At 34.9% G+C, this 22,935-nt stretch overlaps 1 protein-coding gene across 1 annotated transcript; it reads right to left on the bottom strand.

The window, feature by feature from the left end:
- Nucleotides 1-15,115: 15,115 nt before the first annotated feature.
- Nucleotides 15,116-15,604, bottom strand: LOC148954738 (uncharacterized). The gene has a single exon (XM_089086484.1). The coding sequence runs from the start codon at nucleotides 15,602-15,604 to the stop codon at nucleotides 15,116-15,118; it is 489 nt and encodes a 162-aa protein (XP_088942610.1).
- Between the last annotated feature and the right edge of the window lie 7,331 nt (nucleotides 15,605-22,935).

Raw genomic sequence — 22,935 nt, 5'->3', positions numbered from 1 at the left:
TCATTCAATTGGGAATTGAGAGGGCTAGTGCCCTTATTAATAGTCAAAAGCAATCAGAGGGCGAATGCCCCCCCCCCACGCCTTTCATTTCTTCAAACATTTCCAACCAACATTTTGATATAGCCAGTTTGTTGAACGTAGTTGTAGAGTCTTGAAATAATGTCTTTAAGAATGAACCACCACCACCCCACAGCCCCCAGGGCTAAGGTTTTAAGTTATACCCTGTGGCTATATAAGGTTCTTATAGAAAGCGTTATCGTAAAAACTTCAAAAAGGCTCGAATTGCCACTTTTAATATACGAAAGTAATGGGATGGAGAATCAACCCCCACGCTTATTATTTCCGCAAACATTTGCGATCAACATTTTGATATTGCCATTTTGGTCAACGTAGTTGAAAGGTCTGGAAATTATGTCTTTGAGGATGCCAACCCCCCCCCCCATAGCTCTGAGGACAAGGGTCGTAAGTTATGCCCTTGGGGCATATAAGGTTTTTATTGAAAATTTTGTCGTAGAAGCTTCAAAAAGGGCTCATCCGATTGGAAATTGAGAGGTCAAGTTCCTTTTTTATTAGTGAAAGTGATAAGAGGGCAAATGTCTCCCTCCAAGCCTATCATTTCCCAAACACTTCCAATCAAAATTTTGATATAGCCATTTTTTTGAACGTAGTTGAAGGGTCTGGGAATTATGTATTTAAGAATGACACATCCCCCCACGCCGCGGGACTAAGGTTTTAAGTTATGCCCTGGAGGCATATAAGGTTTTTATAGAAAGCATTGTCGTAGAAACTACAAAAAGGGCTCATTCAATTGGGAATTGAGAGGGCTAGTGCCCTTATTAATTGTAAAAAGCAATCGGAGGGCGAATGCCCCCCCCCCACGCCGTTCATTTCTTCAAACACTTTCGATCAACATTTTGATATAGCCATTTTGTTGAACGTAGTTGTATAGTCTTGAAATAATGTCTTTAAGAATGAACCACCACCACCCCACAGCCCCCAGAGCTAAGGTTTTAAGTTATACCCTGTGGCTATATAAGGTTCTTATAGAAAGCGTTGTCGTAAAAACTTCAAAAAGGCTCGAATTGCCACTTTTAATATACGAAAGTAATGGGATGGAGAATCAACCCCCCACGCTTATTATTTCCGCAAACATTTGCGATCAACATTTTGATATTGCCATTTTGGTCAACGTAGTTGAAAGGTCTGGAAATTATGTCTTTGAGGATGCTAACCCTCCCCCCCTAGCTCTCAGGACAAGGGTCGTAAGTTATGCCCTGGGGGCATATGAGGTTGTTATAGAAAGTTTTGTCGTGGAAGTTTCAAAAAGGGCTCATTCGATTGGAAATTGAGAGGTCAAGTTCCTTTTTTATTAGTGAAAGTGATAAGAGGGCAAATGTCTCCCTCCAAGCCTATCATTTCCCCAAACACTCCCAATCAAAATTTTGATATAGCCATTTTGTTGAACGTAGTTGAAGGGTCTGGAAATTATGTATTTAAGAATGACACATCCCCCCCCCACGCTGCAGGGCTAAGGTTTTAAGTTATGCCCTGGAGGCATATAAGGTTTTTATAGAAAGTGTTGTCGTAGAAACTACAAAAAGGGCTCATTCAATTGGGAATTGAGAGGGCTAGTGCCCTTATTAATAGTCAAAAGCAATCGGTGGGCGAATGCCCCCCCACGCCTTTCATTTCTTCAAACACTTTCGATCAACATTTTGATATAGCCAGTTTGTTGAACGTAGTTGTATAGTCTTGAAATAATGTCTTTAAGAATGAACCACCACCACCCCACAGCCCCCAGAGCTAAGGTTTTAAGTTATACCCTGTGGGTATGTAAGGTTCTTATAGAAAGTGTTGTCGTAAAAACTTCAAAAAGGCTCGAATTGCCACTTTTAATAAACGAAAGTAATGGGAGGGAGAATCACCCCCCCCCCCACGCTTATTGTTTCCGCAAACATTTGCGTTCAACATTTTGATATGGCTATTTTGTTCAACGTAGTTGAAAGGTCTGGAAATTATGTCTTTGAGGATGCCAAGCCCCCGCCCCCCCCCATAGCTCTCAGGACAAGGGTCCTAACTTATGCCCTTGGGGCATATAAGGTTTTTATGGAACATTTTGTCGTAGGAGTTCCAAAAGGGCTCATTCGATTGGAAATTGAGAGGACTGGTGAATTTTTGATTAGTCGAAAGTGATCATTGGGCAAATGTCTCCCTCCAAGCCTATCATTTCCCCAAACACTCCCAATCAAAATTTTGATATAGCCATTTTGTTGACCGTAGTTGAAAGGTCTGGAAATTATGTCTTTGAGGATGCCAAGCCCCCTCCCCCATAGCTCTCAGGACAAGGGTCGTAACTTATACCCTTGTGGCATATAAGGTTTTTATAGAAAATTTTGTCATAAGAGTTCCAAAAGGGCTCATTTGATTGGAAATTGAGAGGACTGGTGACTTTTTGATTAGTCGAAAGTGATCAAGTTCAAGTTCAAGTTCTTTATTAATCAATAAAAAAATTTTTTGACAAAACTATCAAATTAATTACCCACAGTGAGAATAACTGGTGTGTGGGTTTATATACACTCAACAAAAAATAACTAATACTATCTCCAGATACCGTAATAAAAAGATTGCTCTTCAACTCTCCGTACGGTAACAACAAACAAAGTCCGCAAAAAATCAAAGTAACCAAATAAATAAAATGAAATGAGGAGCATCCACCCCAGAAAATAAATCAAATTAATAATTACTAATTAAATGATTCATTAATCTAATTTTATTATTAACCAATGAATTATTCAAATCTATAAAACTATGAAATTTATTCCAATTATATATAATACTATGCCTTGGTGAAAAACGGGACCTTTCAGATTTTATTAAAGCCTGACGGACAACAGAGCTGCCACGGGTCCAATATGCATGCAAAACCTGATTATCATCCTGAAAAAAACTATTATGCGAATAAAAATACTCAGGCAAAAGACCTTGAACGTGTTTAATCATATAAAGAACAGAATGGAAAGAAAAGAAAAGATCCAGTGAAAGGATATTTAAAATTTGATACATACTTTTTGTTAAGGATTTACCAGGGTAAGAAACCGGGCTAGGCAGACAATTTTTCAGTAGACGCAAAGCTTTATTTTTTTGTCTCATAAGAGTAAAAGTATGAGTTTTAAAAGTATTCAAAAAAATAATGGGACAGTAATTTATATATGAATGCACTAGAGAATGATAAAGAGATTTCAGGGCCAAAAACGGCAGAATAAATTTCAGATGATTCATCATTCCAATATTTCTTGACAGTTTCATTCGAAGATAAATTGCATGGCTTTTAAATGATAAACTTGAATCCAGTGTTATCCCGAGATATTTAATATCCTCAACTCTTTCAATTTCAATGGGTAGGCTTTGAATATTAATCATCATAATTTCCGGTGCTGTTTTCCCAGTACGAGAAAAGATGATGCATTTTGTCTTAGTACAATTAATAGTCAATTTATTTCTCGAAAACCATAAGATAAGCCTCGACAGTGCTGATTCCAACCTAAACTTCAACGAGCTAGAGTCGGGGCTGCTGACATTGCATGCCTTGTCATCGGCGAATAATATGTTAAGGCTAATATCATTGATGCTATTACTGATATCATTAACATAGATAAGAAATAGGAGTGGACCCAAAATAGAGCCTTGTGGGACCCCGACTGACTGATATTGGGATACTGATGAGGAAGAAGTATCACTTCCGTCTACATACTGATTTGGGTTTTTTAGGTATGACATTACTAAGTCATTAACTGGGCCTCTTATGCCGCAGTTATCAAGTTTAGTATGCAATATCTTATGGGAAATCGTATCAAATGCCTTTTTAATGTCAATAAAAATTGTAGCAGGAATATCACCTTTGTCGAGGGCGTCATGAACAAACTGAGTCATTGCCATAATAGCATGCTCAGTAGAATGAGACTTCCTGAACACAAAGTGCATCAGAATAAAAAATTTAGATTTAATTATGAATCTGACTATGCTGGTATGTATGAACTTTTCGAGGATTGTCCCGCATTTAGCCCGGCTTAACCGGCGCCGATAGTGTTTTGTGTTCGTCTGATATCTTCCCGTATTATCAGGGATTAATTTTACAGACTTGAAAAACGACGGACATCGTCCAGTTTGAAAACAGAGATTACACACATGGTAAAGTGGGATTACAATATTTGGTGCTATGCACTTAATCAGATTAGTCGATGACCCATCGGTCCCTTCCGAAGATCCATTCTTTAAAAGGTTTGTTGTAAGTAAAAGTTCATCTGGGGTTACAGGAGTAAGAAAAATAGAGCAATTGAGAGACGGGGGTGGATATGATTGAAAGTCCTCTCCAGTTTCATTATCCAGAGGACGGGCTAGGTTGTTTCCAGCAGTTGACGCGGTTTCCTCGCCAATTTTTGTAAAATGTATATTTAATACATTGATAACTTCCACTTTCCCTGTAGCTAGTTTAGTTCCATCTTCGGCTATTAATTCATCAGGAAGATCATGGGTCTTATGTTTTCCTAAGCACTTATTAATTATTTCCCATGTCTTCTTGGGGGACCCTTCTGCTTCAACAAATGCTTCGGTGAAGTAATGACTTTTTGCTGATCTTAAAATTTTTGTTAAATAATTTTTGTATCTGCGAAATTCAGCTAATTTGACTTCAGATGGATGCATTAAGTATGCCTTATATAACAGATTCTTATTTTTTATTGATACCAGCAATCCAGGAGATAAAAGAGATCAGGAGATCAGAGGGCAAATATCTCCCCCCAAGCCTATCATTTCCCCAAACACTCCCAATCAAATTTTGATATAGCCATTTTGTTGAACGTAGTTGAAGGGTCTGGAAATTATGTATTTAAGAATAACTCCCCGCCCACGCCCCAGGGCTAAGGTTTTAAGTTATGCCCTGGGGGCATATAAGTTTTTTTTATGAAAAGCTTAGTCGTGAAAAACTTCAAAAAGGCTTAAATTGCCCCTTTAAATAGTCGAAAGTAAGGGGAGGGAGAATCACCCCCTCACACTCATCATTTCCCCAAACATTTGCGATCAACATTTTGATATGGCCATTTTGGTCAACGTAGTTGAAAGGTCTGGAAATTACGTCTTTGAAGATGACAGCCCTCCCCCCATAGCTCTCAGGACAAGGTTCGTAAGTTATGCCCTTGGGGCATATAAGGTTTTTATAGAAAGTTTTATCGTAGAAGCTCCAAAAAGGGCTCATTCAATTAAAAATTCAGAGGACTAGTGCTTTTCTTCTTTATTCTTTTCAATGTTTTCATTTTTATAACTTAAAGAAATAAAAAATTAATTAAGATTTTAAGGAATAAATATCAGCATATGTATATTAAATTGACAATGCACATTTTTTTTTTCAGTAAATTCATTTGAATTTTTTTCAGTAAAGTACAAATTATATTCTGGCTTTTAGAAAGCATGGGGTTTTAGAACCCGTATTAATCTCTGCTCGTTTCGAGTTTGACTCTGCTATTTATTTTAATTTTTGTTTGTTTTGGATTTCATATATTTATTAATAATGATTGGTGGTAGTTGTATGCTTGGTGGATTATTTGATTCTATTTTTGTGGATTTTTTATTTAATGGAGTTCTCTACTTTTTTTTGAAAAACTTATTTTGTAGAAAAAGTATTTTTCAGTTAATTCTTAAAGAAGGCACATCATTCTAAAAGATCAAATTTCGTCACTTCATAGATGAGCCTTTATACTCCTAAGGCCGGAGAGCAAAATGCAGCACCCAAGAGGCTTAGAAATTCCTTACAGCCTCAGTAAGTGATTCTCGTCTGAAAATTATTAAACTTTGCAGAAGGATTTACAATTAGTTAGCCAAATTCCTTTAGCATTTTAAGAAAATTTCAGAGGCCTATAAGAGGATTAGTAAATCTGGCAGGTAATAAACAGTCTTCAGGCTTTGCTTACAGATTCCAATTGTCCCTTCGAAACTGCTAGTTAACGATAAAGTTGTTGAAGGTGAGGCAAATGTTCAAGAGGCACACATTTCTTTTTCTGGAGGAAATGGTAAGATGATGGATGAGTGAGAACTTTTCAGTCCCATGTTTCGATATTTCTGATCTCATCCTGGCAACCTTTTCTTACATCAATAGCTCTAGATCCGGTAGGTGGACGATAGGCTTCTAGTGAAGTCACGAGTTTAAAAATATGTCCTGATGTTATTCATACAAATATAGTCAAGTTTATTCTTCCTTATATTCTTTCCCGTTTGGGAACCCTTATTATTTCTTCTTTTTTTCCTGAGTTTACTGAAGCATTTTCAACCCTCTCTTTGAAAAAGGAACGGTAAATGTGTTGAATGGCCTGGCGAGCTTTTGGTGAATTTTCATGTTACCTGTGTTTAACAATATATTCGGATCGTCAATGGTTTCCCTCTTGATCAGCTTTTCTAGAATGTAAAAGTAGAGTGTATCTATGGAATTCTACAAGACGTATACACCTTTTCAAAGAGAGTCAGTACTCCCTCACACATTTTGACGTGGACATTGCAAAAAAGTTGGCAAGCTATAAAGTGATTAAACACGTTATGAAACTACGTGCTATTTGCTTATGTCCCCTTGGTACCTTTCCGAACGAGCGGGAATTCCCCTCCGATTCATACACATTGCAAAAAAAAGTGAGTGGGGATTCCCCACACAAGTTAAAATTGGATGCTACAATGAGAGTTGCTTGGTTGACAATTGCAAAATAGGGTAAGGGATTTATGAATTTCAGTGTAACTCGAGAGTGGTTTGTTATTAAAAAATTGGATACTACAATCAGAATTGTTTGATTGACATTTGCAAAAAGGGGTAAGGGATTTGCGAATTGGATTGTATGAAGGTGGAAAAAAAAAAAGAAAAAAAAGGGTTAAACTACTTATCAGTTAAGGTAACCCCTCGGGGTTGTTAACTCAGGCAATTTGCTATAAATCAATCTATAAAAATGGTTAATGATGATAGAATGACATTGTGAGTTGACCTAGCTTTACTTCTTCGATGTGTTCTGTATAATACACAAGTTGTGTTTGAACAGTGTTGTCAGTTTAAAATAGGGTCCAACGTTATAGTATACTAAAAAGTTGATACTAAGAGAGGTGTAGATGGCAAGAAAATAATTTTAATAAAGAAATTCAGAACAACCCATAGAAATCCTTGCAAATCAAGTAGTAAGGTGTATGTGAGTACGAACCCTCAAGGATCATAAGCACCAATGACACCCTAACCAGCAGAGACATCAACCCTCCATAGGTCACCTATCCCCCAACTCGAAGGGCGCCCCCTCCCTCCAACTTTTTGGCCCCCCATTTTTTTTTGATTTTTTTTTTAACATGATATATTTTTTCAACTTATTTTTTTTTACATGTCTTCGAATGAGATGAAACATTCTTAAATTCAGTAGTGTTTTGTCGTGGATTACCTTGTCACAGTTACAGTCTCTTGTCACACCTTGTCTTACCTTGTCACAGTCTCTTGATTTTTCAAAGTTCATTTTGGATTTCTTTCCTTGAAATGCAAGAGTTGGAATATTTCAGTTGTGTTTTGTCGTGGTTTACCGCGTCACAGTTACATTCTCTTGATTTTTCAAAGTTCAGTTTTGGATTTTTACATTCTCTTGATTTTATAAAGTTCAATTTGGATTTTTGTCCTTGAATTGCAAAAGTTAGAATATGTCAGTAGTGTTTTTTTGTAGTTTACCTTGTCATAGTTGCATTTGCTTCATTTTTCAAAGTTCATTTTGAATTTTTTCGTTGAAATGCAAGAGTTGGAATATTTCAGTAGTGTCTTGTTGTGCTTTACCTTGTCACAGTTCCATTCTCTTGATTTTTTTCAAAGTTCATTTTGGATTTTTTTCGTTGAAATGCATGAGTTGGAATATTTCAGTAGTGTTTTGTTGTTCTTTACCTTGTCACAGTTACATTCTCTTGATTTTTCAAAGTTTATTTTGAATTTCTTTCGTGAAATGCAAGATTTGGAATATTTCAGTAGGGTTTTGTCGTGGTTTATCATGTCACATTTAAATTCTCTTGATTTTTAAAAGTTCATTTTGGATTTCTTTCCTTGAAATGCAAGAGTTGGAATATTTCAGTAGTGTTTTGTCGTGGTTTACCTTGTCACAGTTATATTCTCTTGATTTTTCAAAATTCATTTTTGAATTTCTTTCCTTGAAATGCAAGAGTTGGGATATTTCAGTAGTGTTTGTCGTGGTTTACCATGTCACAGTTACATTCTCTTGATTTTTCAAAAGTTCATTTTTGGATTTCTTTCGTTAAAATGCAAGAGTTGGAATATTTCAGTAGTTTTTTGTTATGGTTTACCTTGTCACAGTTACATTCTCTTGTTTTTTCAAAGTTCATTTTGGATTTTTTCCCTTAAAATGCAAGAGTTGGAATATTTCAGTAGTGTTTTGTCGTGGTTTACCTTGTCACGGTTCCATTCTCTTTATTTTTCAAAGTCCATTTTGGGTTTTTTAATTCTCTTGATATTTCAAAGTTCATTTTGAATTTCATTCGTGAAATGAAAGAGTTTGAACATTTCAGTAGTATTTTGTTTTGGTTTTACTAGTCACAGTAACATTCTCTTGATTTTTAAAAGATCATTTTGGATTTAGTTGCTTGAAATGCAAGAGTTGGAATATTTTAGTAGTGTTTTGTCATGGTTTACCTTGTCACAGTTACATTCTATTGATTTTTCAAAGTTCATTTTGGATTTTTACATTCTCTTGATTTTTCAAAGTTCATTTTGAATTTCTTTCATTGAAATGCAAGAGTTGGAATATTTCAGTAGTGTCTTGTTGTGCACATCGTCACAGTTACATTCTCTGGATTTTTCAAGGTTCATTTTGGATTTTTACATTCTCTTGATGTTCCAAAGTTCACTTTTAATTTCTTTCGTGAAATGCAGAAGTTGAAATATTTCATTTGTGTTTTATCTTGGTTTACCATGTCACATTTACATTCTCTTGATTTTTCAAAGTTCATTTTGAATTTCTTTTGTGAAATGCAAGAGTTGGAATATTTCGATAGTGTTTTATCGTGGTTTACCTTGTCACAGTTACATTCTCTTGATTTTTCAAAGTTCATTTTGAATTTCTTTCGTGAAATGCAAGAGTTAGAATATTTTAATAGTGTTTTATCGTGGTTTACCTTGTCACAGTTACATTCTCTTGATTTTCCAAAGTTCATTTTTGAATTTCTTTCGTGAAATGCAAAAGTTGGAATATTTCAGTAGTGTTTTGTCATGGTTTACCTTGTCACAGTTACATTCTCTTGAATTTTCAAAGTTCATTTTCGAAGTCGTTCATTGAAATGCAAGAGTTGGAATATTTCAGTAGTGTTTTGTCATGCTTTACATTGTCACAGTTATATTCTCATTATTTTTCAAAGTTCATTTTGGATTTTTACATTCTCTAGCCTTTTCCAAGTTCATTTTGAATTTCTTTCGTGAAATGCAAGAGTTGAAATATTTCAGTAGTGTTTTGTCGTGGTTTACCATCTCACAGTTACATTCTCTTGATTTTTCAAAGTTCATTTTGGATTTCTTTCGTTGAAATGCAAGAGTTGGAATAGTTCAGCAGTGTTTTGTTGTGTTTTACCTTGTCACTGTTAGATTTTTTTTATTTTTCAAAGTTTAATTTAGATTTCTTTCCTTGAAATGAAAGAGTTGGAATATTTTAATAGTGTTTTTTTGTGCTTTACCTTCTCATAGTTACATTCGCTTAATTTTTCAAAGTTCATTTTGGATTTCTTTCGTTGAAAAGCAAGAGTTGGAATATTTAAGTTGTGTCATGTTGTGCTTTACCTTGTCACTGTTACATTCGCTTGATTCTTCAATGTTTATTTTGGATTTCTGTCATTGAAATGCAAGAGATGGAATATTTCAGCACTATTCGGTCGTGCTTAATCTTATCAAAGTTACATTCTCTTGATTTTTCAAAGTTCATTTTGAATTTCTTTCGTGAAATGCAAGAGTTGGAATATTTCAGTAGTGTTTTGTCGTGGTTTACCATTTCACTGTTACATTCCCTTGATTTTTCAAAGTTCATTTTGAATACATTTCATGAAGTTCAAGACCTGAAATATTTCAATATTGTTTTATTGTGGTTTACCTTGTCAAACTTACATTCTTTTGATTTTTCAAAAGATCATTTTTGGTTTTATTTACTCTAAATGTAAGAGTTGTAATATTTCAATAGTGTTTTGTCATGGTTCACCCTGTCATAGTTACATTCTCATGAGGAGGTCAGTAGTGTTTTGTCGTGGTTTACCTTGTCAAAGTTACATTCTCTTGATTTTTTAAAGTTCATTTTGGATTTCTTTCCTTGAAAAGTAAGATTTTAAAAATTTTGATATTGTCTTGTTGTGGTGAACCTTGTCATAGGGACATTTTCTTGACTTGTCACCCTTCATTTTTGGATTTCTTTCGTTGATATTCAAGTGCTGGAATATTTTAGTAGTATTTTGTTATTGTTTACCATATCGCAGTTACATTCTCTTCATTTGTCAAAGTTCATTTTTAAATTCCTCTCGTTGAAATGCAAGAGTTGGAATATTTCAGTAGTGTTTTGTTATGGTTTACCTTGTCACAGTTACATTCTCCTGATTTTTCAAAGCTCATTTTGGATTTCATTCATTCAAATGAAAGAGGTGGAATATTTCAGTAATGTTTTGTCGAGGTTTACCTTGTCACAGTTACCTTCTCTTGATTTTTCTAAGTTCAATTTGGATTTTTACATTTTCAGATTTTTCAAAGTTCATTTTGAAAAGCAAGAGTTGGAATATTTCACTAGTGCCTTGTCTTGAATTACCTTGTCACAGTTACATTCTCTTGATTTTTCAAAGTTCATTTTGAATATATTTCGTTGAAATGCAAGAGTTGGAATATTTCAGTAGTATTTTGTTGTGCTTTACTTTTCACAGATATATTCTCTTGATTTTTCAAAGTTAGTTTTGAATTTCTTTAATTGAAATTCAAAAGGTGTACTATATTATTAGTGTAATTTTGCGGTTTAGCAAATCACAGTTAAATTCTCTTGATTTTTAAAAGTTTATATTGAATTCCCTTCCTTTAAATGCAAGAGTTACAATATTTCAGTAGTGTTTTTGTTGTAGTTTACATTGTCACAGTTACATTCACTTGATTTTTCAATGTTAATTTTGGATTAATATCGTGAAATGCAAGAGTTGGAATATTTCAGTAGTGTTTTTTCGTGGTTTACCTTGTCACAGTGAGATTCTCTTGATTTTTCAAAGTTCATCTTGAATTTCTTTCGTTGAATTACAAGAGTTGGAATATTTCAGTATTGTTTGATCGTCGTTTACCTTGTCGGAGCGACATTCCACATACTTTTCGAAATTAATTGAGGGTGACATTTGCTGAAATGTGTTTTGTTGGTCTGTGCTTTCTCATAATAAAAATCGCTCGATTTTTCAAGGATCGGAAGTGGCGGTTATCATATGAATAAAGGAGTTGGAAAAATTCATGTATTTTCATTCGTACCCTAAGGTTTCGCATTTACATTCTCTTGATTTTTCAAAGTTCATTTTAGATTTCTCTCGTAGAAATGCAAGAGTTGGAATATTTCAGTAGTGTTTTGTCGTGGTTTACCATATCACAGTTACATTCTCTTGATTTTTCAAAGTTCATTTTGAAATATTCCAATTCTTGCATTTCAACGAAAGAAATCCAAAATAAACTTTGAAAAAAATCAAGAGAATGTAACTGTGACAAGGTCAAGCACAACAAGACACTACTGAAATATTTCAACTCTTGTATTTCAACGAAAAAAATTCAAAATGAACTTTGAAAAATTAAGAGAATGTAACTGTGAGAAGGTAAAGCACGACAAAACACTACTGAAATAATCCAACTCTGGCATTTCAATGAAAGAAATTCAAAATGAACTTTGAAAAATCAAGATAATGTAAAAATCCAAAATGAACTTAGAAAAATTAAGAGAATGTAACTGTGACAAGGTAAACCACGACAAAACACTACTGAAATATTTCAACTCTTGAATTTCCAGGAAAGAAATCCAAACTGAACTTTGAAAAATCAAGAGAATGTAACTGTGACAAGGTAAAGCACAACAAAACACTACTGAAATATTCCAACTCTTGCATTTCAATGAAAGAAATCCAAAATGAACTTTGAAAAATCAAGAAAATGTAACTGTGACAAGGTAAACCACGATAAAATACTACTGAATTTAAGTATGATTCATCTCTTTCGAAGACATGTAAAAAAAAGTTGAAAAAATGTATATTGTTAAAAAAAATAAAAAAAATGGGGGGGGGGAGGCAAAAAGTTGGAGGGAGGGGGCGCCCTTCGAGTTGGGGGATAGGGGACCTATGGAGGGTTGATGTCTCTGCTGGTTAGGGTGTTATTGGTGCTTAGGATCCTTGATGGCTCGTAATCACATACACCTTACTACTTGATTTGCAAGGATTTCTACGGTTTGTTCTGAATTTCTTTATTAAAAGTATTTTCTTGCCATCTACATCTCTCATAGTTTCAACTATTTTGTATACTATAATATTGGACCCTATTTTAAACTGACAACACTGTTCAAACACAATTTGTGTATTATACAGAACACATCGAAGAAGTAAAGCTAGGTCAACTCACAATGTCATTCTATCATCATTAACTATTTTCATAGATTTATGTTGTCTCAAATTTATAACAAATTGCCTGAGGTAATAACCCCGAGGGGTTACCTTAACTGATAATTAGTTTAACCCTTTTTTTTCTTTTTTTTCCACCTTCATACAATCTAATTCGCAAATCCCTTACCCCTTTTTGCAAATGTCAATCAAACAATTATGATTGTAGGATCCAATTTTTTAATAGCAAACTACTTTCTAGTTACACTCCAATCCACATCCCTTACCCCTTTTTGCAATTGTCAACCAAACAATTCTCATTGTAGCATCCAATTTTAACTTGTGTGGGGAATCCCCGCTCACTTTTTTTTGCAATGTGTAGGAACCGGAGGGGAATTCTTGCTGGTTTTTGGAAAGGTACCAACGGGATATAAGCAAATAGCACGTAGTTTCATAACGTGTTTAATCACTTTATAGCTTGCCAACTTTTTTTCAATGTCCACGTCAAACTGTGTGAGGGAGTACTGACTCTCTTTGAAAAGGTGTATACGCCTTGTAGAATTCCATAGATACACTCTACTTGTAAAGAATTTCTACATGATTCCCTGTCCGTTTTTCACGTGAAGTATTCTACCGAGCGTTCATACACTACCATTTTCAAATTACTGCACTCAGCACTTGACTCAGCTTTTCTTATTGCCTGATTCCCGGTTGTTCGTGAAACATTTGGTTCTCTAGCACAGGGGTTAGAATCAACACCTTGTTTTAGCCAGATATAGAGCAAAATCTTGGAGGGAAAAAGAAGGAAAAAAAGGAATGAGAGGACCAAAAAATATCTTGGGAGTGGGGCAGGGTCCCTCTGGCTCCCTATTGGATCAACCCCTGGTTTTTGAGGTGGACCAAAATGAGCCAAAACACAAATATGAAAGAGACTAATTGCGTTGCTAAATATCAACTCATTTTGACTTGTTTGTCAATATTGTTTGTCATTAGTTTAAATTGACACTGAACTGTTCTAGCTGGTCACAAAATTTTCTCTATTCTTTAAGTTATTTTCTTTTAATTTTTAAAGTCATTAAATAAGCGTTTGGAATAATTTATGAATGCATCTTACAAAAATCTGGTCATTCCAATGATTTTCAGTTTGTACCACTGCTTTCAAGCTGCAAGAAAGCAAGCAGATGGTTGTAGCTGGTAAAAAAAAAACTCTTTTAGAATTTATATTGTTTTTCACAATCTAATACATCTAAATTTTCTATTCGTACATCTTGAAATAACCTTGTTATTGCTTTTTTTTATTGGTAATATCTTCTTGTTAAAAATACTACATATATGCTAAGATAATATTGAACAAAAATCAAACAGTTCGTGGTAATGACCTGTGAGTAAGGAGAAACTCTGCTCAATAGTAATAAAAACTCTAAGAAAACGAATTTTGATAATAATTAAGATACCAAAAGAATTAATTTTTTATGTTGATTCCAAGCATATAAGATTTATTAAGTTGAATTCTACCTATCACAGGCTAGGAGCCTGAGAAAATTTGCCTGATTTTCGAAAAAGGAGAGAAAACCCCCAAAAAGTCAAGTAATATTAATGAAATTCACACCATCATATTCAACATATCAGAAAACCCTACTGTAGAAGTTTCAAGCTCCTATCTAAAAAATGTTGGAATTTTGTATTTTTTTTTTGTCAGAATAAAGATCACGGATGCGTGTTTTTTTTCCGGGTGATCGTGTCAAAACAACGGTATTTGAATATAAGAAGAGAGCTTATTTGATGGGAAGGATAGAACCTAAAAGATAAAACCTAAAACCCCTGTAAACCACTAGCCCCTAAGACTAGGGTTGTAAACTACGCAATTTGCATATTATTTACATACATGATTTATTTATTGGAAAAGGATACTTATTTGTTCTTGTTGTACAACCAAAATCGTGGTGCCCCCCAGACGGTGAAATGTCTCCTTCAAGAGGTTTCAGTCAAGGGTGGCATGCTCTACGATCTACATCCAGTGACGATCTTAAAGATGGCCGTATTGTCTGAAGACTCCTATTGGCTCCAGATCAAACTCCACTGTCGCGAGTCACCTATTCTTTTGGCCTCCTGTTCTCGTTTTCTATGCCGGTAGTAGTAGACAATAGTGGCAAATTTTGCTTATATGTTCATCTGGTCTGCGCATTTTGTGGCCAAACCATCTCAGTTTCCTCTGCTTGACAATATCGGAGACAATCGGGCGATCCTCACACCTTCTCCTGACTTTGTCGTTTCAGACTCTATCCAAGAGATGGATGCCCAGGATATAGCGCAAGCATTTTTGGTTGAATGTATTCCTGATCAGCGAATACATTCACCATGTGTGCCACGTCTCACATCCATAGAGGAGAGCCATAGCTTTGTATACGAGTATCTTCATCCGTGTCGGAATTTTACTCCGTTTCCAGAGAGCCTTGCGTAGTTTAAGAAAGATATTTCAGGCTGATGATATGCGGCTCTGGATTTCTTCTGAAGATTCGCCAGCAGGGTTTACCATTGAGCTGGGGTATTTAAATGACTGGACGTCTTTGATCTGACTGCCATTTTCGGTCACAGAGGTTTCATATATCCCAATCTTTAGCTTATTTTTTTTTTGCCGTTGACTTATTTGGAGGCCAGTCGAGTCTGCCTTGTCTGCCACGCTATTGATCATATCCTGGGATTCTGCAATAGATTCAGCAAGCATGGCCATGTCGTCAACATAGTCAAGATCCAAAACAGAGAATGACAGGCACTGTAAATCAATGAGAATCCAATTGTCGACGAAGTTGAACAATGTTGGCGAGTCGACACAGCCTTTACGTACACCTTCCTCGATCAGGTCCAGATCTGAAAGCTCGTCATCGACTCTGAGTCGGGCCTTTATTCCAGCATAGTATGCCCTGAGCAGACCACTGATCTTATCAGGTACACTATCCTCTCTCATTGCTTACCATATTGCATCATGGCTGACCGAATCAGAGAGTAGAATGCTAACTTATACTTCTATGGAAGCTATAGGAACTACCATGCTATTCTATGGAAGCTATAGGAAAACATTTCTATGGAAGCTCTACACCTTTTCAAAGAGAGTGAGTATCCTCTTACATGACCTTACATTTCTATGGAAGCTATAGAAAAACATTTCTATGGAAGCTCTACACCTTTTCAAAGAGAGTGAAAAAAAGGGTTAAAGTGATTAGCAATTACGAGCGGGGATTCCCCGCTGTTTTTTTTTTAATCTAAAACTAGAGATTGTCAAATTGCGTATTTAGGAATTGTTTTGATTGACATTTTTGCAAAAAGGGATAAGGAATTCGCAAACTGGACACTATGAACGATATTAATTAATGTTTTGAATAATAGGAGTATGATTGATTCTAATTAGTGATTGGATAATTTTTTAACATGAGACCTCTGAATAAAATATTTTTTGGGGGAGATGGGATGATTGTGTACTGTATAATACACAAGTGATGTTTGGACAGTGTTGTCAATTAAAAATAGAGTTTAACGTTATAGTATACTAAATATTTGATACTAAGAGAGATGTAGATGGCAAGAAAAGAATTTTAATAATGAAACTGCAAATCAAGTAGTAAGGTGTATGTGAGTAAGAACCATCAAGGATCATAAGTACCAATGACCCTAACCAGCAGAGACATCAACCCCCCAAAGGTCCCTTACCCCCAAACTCGAAGGGTGCCCCCTCCCTCCAATTTTTTGCCCCCCCCCTTCCCATTTTTTTTTTTTTTAACATGATATATTTTTTCAACTTTTTTCTTACATGTCTTCGAATGAGATGAAACAAACTTAATTTAAGGAGTTTTGTGTAATGCTTTATCTTGCCACAGTTACAGTTACATTCACCTTATTTTTCAAATTTAATTTTGGATTATTTCTATGAAAGGCTAGGAGTTGGATTATTTCGATGTTTTTTTGTAGTGGTTCCCCTTGGCAAAGCTAACTTCTATTAATCTTTCTATTTTCATTTTGGATTTAATTAATATAATTTAAATATTTGGTAAATGTAAGAAGTGTTTGGTTGTGATTTACACAGTCACAGTAACATTCTCTTGATTTTTCAAAGTTAATCTTGAATTTCTTTCATTGAAATGCAAGAGTTGGAATATTTAAGTAGTGTTTTGTCTTGGTTTACCTTGTCACAGTTACATACTCTTGATTTTTCAAAGTTCATTTTTGATTTTTACATTCTTTTGATTTTTCAAAGTTAATTTTGAATTTCTTTCGTGAAATGCAAGAGTTGGAATATTTCAGTAGTGTTTTGTCGTGGTTTACCATCTCACAGTTACATTCTCTTGATTTTTCAAAGTTCATTTTGGATTCCTTTCCTTGAAATGCAAGAGTTGGAATATTTCAGTAGTAATGTTTTATGGTTGTTATTGTCACAGTTGCATTTTATTTTTATGTCAATTCCCATTTAGGATTCTTGTAATTGAAATGAAAGAGTTGGAATGTTTCAGTAGTAATTTGTTACGGTTTACCTTGTCATTATTACATTATCTTGATTTCTTAATTTTCATTTTTGGATTTTTTCCGTGAAATTCAAGAGTTGGAATATTTCAGTAGTGTCTTGTTGTGCTTTACCTTGTCACTGTTACATTCTCTTGGTTTTTCAAAGTTCATTTTGGATTTCTGTCATTGAAATGCAAGAGTTGGAATATTTCAGTAGTGTTTTGTTGTGGTTTACCTTGTCACAGTTACATTCTCTTGATTTTTCAAAGTTCATTTTGAATTCCTTTCGTGAAATGCAAGAGTTGGAATATTTCAGTAGTGTTTTGTCGTGGTTTACCATAACACTGTTAAATGCTCTGGATTTTTCAAAGTTCATTTTTATTTTCTTTAGTGAAATGCAAGAGTTGGAATATTTCAGTAGTGTTTTGTCGTGGTTTACCTAGTCACAGTTACATTCTCTTGATTTTTCAAAGTTCATTTTGGATTTCCTTCCTTGAAATGCAAGAGTTGGAGTATTACAGTAGTGTTTTATCGTGGTTTACCTTATCACAGTTACATTCTCTTGATTTTTCAAAGTTCATTTTTGGATTTCTTTTGTTGAAATGAAAGAGTTGGAATATTTCAGTAGTGTTTTGTTATGGTTTACCTTGTCACTGTTACTTTCTCGTGAGGAGGTCAGTAGTGTTTTGTCGTGGTTTACCTTGTCAAAGTTACATTCTCTTGATTTTTCAAAGTTCGTTTTGGATTTCTTTCCTTAAAATGCAGGAGTTGGAATATTTCAGTAGTGTTTTGTCATGGTATACCTTGTTACAGTTACATTCTCTTTATTCGTCAAAGGTCATTTTTGGATTTGTTTCGTTGAAATGCAAGTGTTGGAATATTGTAGTGTTTTGCCCTGGTTTACATTGTACGAGTTACATTTTCTTTATTTTTCAAAGCTTATTTAGGAGTTCTTTCCTTGAAATGCAAGAGTTATAATATTTCAGTTGTGTTTTGTCATGTTTTACCTTGTCACTGTTACCTTCTTTTGATTTTTCTAAGTTCATTTTTGATTTTTACATTTTCAGATTTTTCAAAGATCATTTTGAAATGCAAGAGTTGGAATATTTCAGTTGTGTCTTGTCGTGGTTTACCTTGTCACAGTTACATTCTCTTGATTATTCAAAGTTCATTTTGAATTTCTTTCGTTGAAATTCAAGAGTTGGAATATTTCAGTTGTTTTTTATTGTACTTTAACTTGTCAGTGATACATTCTCTTGATTTTTCAAAGTTAATTTTTAATTTCTTTTATTGAAATTGAAGACTTGTAATATTTTAGTAGTGTCTTATCGTGTTTTACCTCGTCAGAGTTACATTCTCTTGATTTTTCAAAGTTCATTTTGGATTTCTTTCGTTGAAATGCAAGAGTTGGAATATTTCAGTAGTGTTTTTGTCGTGGTTTACCTTGTCACAGTTACATTCTCTTGATTTTTCCAAGTTCATTTTTAATTTCTTTATTGAAATGCAAGAGTTGGAATATTTCAGTTGTCTTTTGTCGTGGTTTACCTTGTCACAGTGACATTCTCTTAATTTTTCAAAGTTCATCTTGAATTTCTTTCGTTGAAATAAAAGAGTTGGAACATTTCAGTAGTGTTTTGTCGGGGTTTACCTTGTCAGAGCTACATTCCCTTCATTTTTCAAAGTTCATTGTGGATTTCTTTCATTGAAATGTGTTTTGTTTTGCTTTAACTTGTCACAGTTACATTCTCTTAATTTTCCAAGCTACATTTTTCGTTTCATTCTAAGAAATACATGAACTTAAATATATCAGTAGTGTTATATCGTGGTTTAACTCGTGGCTGTTACATTCTCTTGGTTGTTCCAATTTCATTTTTAATTTCTTTAGTAAAATGCAAGAGTTATAATATTTCAGTAGTGTCTTGTCGTGGTTTACCATGTCATAGTTATATTCTCTTGATTTTTCAAAGTTCATTTGGAATTTCTTTCCTACGTACGCGCGCGTACGTAGGAAAGAAATTTTTCAAAGTTCATTTTGAATTATTCCAATTCTTGCATTTCAATGAAAGAAATCCAAAACAAAATTTAAAAAATCAAGAGAATGTAACTGTGACAAGGTAAAGCACAACAAGACACTACTGAAATATTTCAACTCTTGCATTTCAACGAAAAAAATTCAAAATGAACTTTGAAAAATTAAGAGAATGTAACTGTGACAAGGTAAACCACGACAAAACACTACTGAAATAATCCAACTCTTGCATTTCAATGAAAGAAATTCAAGATGAACTTTGAAAAATCAAAAGAATGTAAAAATCCAAAATGAACTTTGAAAAAATCAAGAGAATGTAACTGTGACAAGGTAAACCGCGACAAAACACTACTGAAATATTCTAACTCTTGCATTTCAAGGAAAGAAATCCAAAATGAACTTTGAAAAATCAAGAGAATGTAACTGTGACAAGGTAAACCACGACAAAACACTACTGAATTTAAGTATGATTCGTCTCATTCGAAGACATGTAAAAAAAAAAGTTGAAAGAAATGTATATTGTTAAAAAAAATATAAAAAAATGGGGGGGGGGGCAAAAAGTTGGAGGGAGGGGGCGCCCTACGAGTTGGGGGATAGGGGACATATGGAGGGTTGATGTCTCTGCCGGTTAGGGTGTCATTGGTGCTTATGATCCTTGATGGTTCGTACTCACATACACCTTACTACTTGATTTGCAAGGATTTCTATGGTTTGTTCTGAATTTCCTTATTAAAATTATTTTCTTGCCATCTACATCTCTCTTAGTATCAACTATTTAGTATACTATAACGTTGGACCCTATTTTAAACTGACAACACTGTTCAAACGCAACTTGTGTATTATACAGAACACATCGAAAAAGTAAAGCTAGGTCAACTCACAATGTCATTCTATCATCATTAACCATTTTCATAGATTGATGTTGTCTCAAATTTATAACAAATTGCCTGAGTTAACAACCCCGAGGGGTTACCTTAACTGATAATTAGTTTAACCCTTTTTTTTTCTTTTTTTTCCACCTTCATACAATCCAATTCGCAAATCCCTTATACCTTTTTGCAAATGTCAATCAAACAATTATGATTGTAGGATCCAATTTTTTAATAACAAACTACTTTCTAGTTACACTCAAATCCGCAAATCCCTTACCCCTTTTTGCAAATGTCAATCAAACAATTCTCATTGTAGCATCCAATTTTAACTTGTGTGGGGAATCCCCGCTCACTTTTTTTGCAATGTGTTGGAACTGAAGGGGAATCCCCGCTCGTTTGGAAAGGTACCAACGGGACATAAGCAAATAGCACGTAGTTTCATAACGTGTTTAATCACTTTATAGCTTGCCAACTTTTTTGCAATGTCCACGTCAAACTGTGTGAGGGAGTACTGACTCTCTTTGAAAAGTTGTATACGTCTTGTAGAATTCCATAGATACACTCTACTTGTAAAGAGTTTCTACATGATTCCCTGTCCGTTTTCCACGTGAAGTATTCTACCGAACGTTCATACACTACCATTTTCAAATTACTGCACTCAGCACTTGACTCAGCTTTTATTCTTATTGCCTGATTCCCGGGTGTTCTTGAAACCTTTGGTTCTCTAGAACAGGGGTTAGAATCAACACCTTGTTTCAGCCAGATATAGAGCAAAATCTTGGAGGGAAAAAAGAAGGAAAAAAAGGAATGAGAGGACCAAAAAATGTCTTGGGAGTGGGGCAGGGTCCCTCTGGCTCCCTATTGGATCAACCCCTGGTTTTTGGTGTGGACCAAACTGAGCCAAAACACAAATATGAAAGAGACTAATTGCGTTGCTAAATATCAACTCATTTTGACTTGTTTGTTAATATTGTTTGTCATTAGTTTAAATTGAAACTGAACTGTTCTAGCTGGTCACAAAATTTTCTCTATTCTTTAAGTTATTTTCTTTTAATTTTTAAAGTCATTAAATAAGCGTTTGGAATAATTTATGAATGCATCTTACAAAAATCTGGTCATTCCAATTATTTTCAGTTTGTACCACTGCTTTCAAGCTGCAAGAAAGCAAGCAGATGGTTGTAGCTGGTAAAAAAAAACTCTTTAAGAATTTATATTGTTTTTCACAATCTAATACATCTAAATTTTCTATTCGTACATCTTGAAATAACCTTGTTATTGCTTTTTTTATTGGTAATATCTTCTTGTTAAAAATACTACATATATGCTAAGATAATATTGAACAAAAATCAAACAGTTCGTGGTAACGAACGGTGAGTAAGAAGAAACTCTGCTCAATAGTAATAAAAACTCTAAGAAAACGAATTTTGATAATAATTAAGATACCAAAAGAATTAATTTTTTATGTTGATTCCAAGCATATAAGATTTATAAAGTTGAATTCTACCTATCACAGGCTAGGAGCCTGAGAAAATTTGCCTGATTTTCGAAAAAGGAGAGAAAACCCCCAAAAAGTCAAGTAATATTAATGAAATTCACACCATCATATTCAACATATCAGAAAACCCTACTGTAGAAGTTTCAAGCTCCTATCTAAAAAATGTTGGAATTTTGTATTTTTTTTTGTCAGAAGAATGATCACGGATGCGTGTTTTTTTTTCCGGGTGATCGTGTCAAAACAACGGTATTTGAATATAAGAAGAGAGTTCATTTGATGGGAAAGATAGAACCTAAAAGATAAAACCTAAAATCCCTGTAAACCACTAGCCCCTAAGACTAGGGTTGTAAACTAAGCAATTTGCATATTATTTACATACATGATTTATTTATTGGAAAAGGATACTTATCTGTTCTTGTTGTACAACCAAACCGAATTCAGGCTCATCGTGGTGCCCCCAGACGGTGAAATGTCTCCTTCAAGAGGTTTCAGTCAAGGGTGGCCTGCTCTACGATCTACATCCAGTGACGATCTTAAAGATGGCCGTATTGTCTGAAGACTCCTATTGGCTCCAGATCAAACTCCGCTGTCGCGAGTCACCTATTCTTTTGGCCTCCTGTTCTCGTTTTCTATGCCGGTAGTAGTAGACAATAGTGGCATATTTTGCTTATATGGTCATCTGGTCTGCGCATTTTGTGGCCAAACCATCTCAGTTTCCTCTGCTTGACAATATCGGAGACAATCGGGCGATCCTCACACCTTCTCCTGACTTTGTCGTTTCAGACTCTATCCAAGAGGTGGATGCCCAGGATATAGTGCAAGCATTTTGTTCGGTTGAATGTATTCCTGTTCAGCGAATACATTCGCCATGTGTGCCACGTCTCACATCCATAGAGGAGAGCCATAGCTTTGTATACGAGTAGCTTCATCCGTGTCGGAATTTTACTCCGTTTCCAGAGAGCCTTGCGTAGTTTAAGAAAGATATTTCAGGCTGATGATATGCGGCTCTGGATTTCTTCTGAAGATTCGCCAGCAGGGTTTACCATTTAGCTGGGGTATTTAAATGACTGGACATCTTTGATCTGACTGCCATTTTCAGTCTCAGAGGTTTCATATATCCCAATCGTTAGCTTGTTTTTTTTGCCGTTGACTTATTTGGAGGCCAGTCGAGTCTGCCTTGTCTGCCACGCTATTGATCATATCCTGGGATTCTGCAATAGATTCAGCAAGCTTGGCCATGTCGTCAACATAGTCAAGATCCAAAACAGAGAATGACAGGCACTGTAAATCAATAAGAATCCAATTGTCGACGAAGTTGAACAATGTTGGCGAGTCGACACAGCCTTGACGTACACCTTCCTCGATCAGGTCCAGATCTGAAGGCTCGTCATCGACTCTGAGTCGGG

This window comes from Artemia sp. Qi Xiang Cuo, chromosome 3, assembly GCF_049724085.1.
Source record: "Artemia sp. Qi Xiang Cuo chromosome 3, ASM4972408v1, whole genome shotgun sequence".
Lineage (NCBI taxonomy): Eukaryota > Metazoa > Arthropoda > Branchiopoda > Anostraca > Artemiidae > Artemia > Artemia sp. Qi Xiang Cuo.
Note: the sequence above shows the minus strand (reverse complement) of the source record. Positions and strands in the feature narration are given on the sequence as shown.

Bases quoted from the DNA above. Each gene is read 5' to 3' on its own strand.
- LOC148954738 (XM_089086484.1), bottom strand. From the start codon at position 15,604: ATGAGAGAGGATAGTGTACCTGATAAGATCAGTGGTCTGCTCAGGGCA.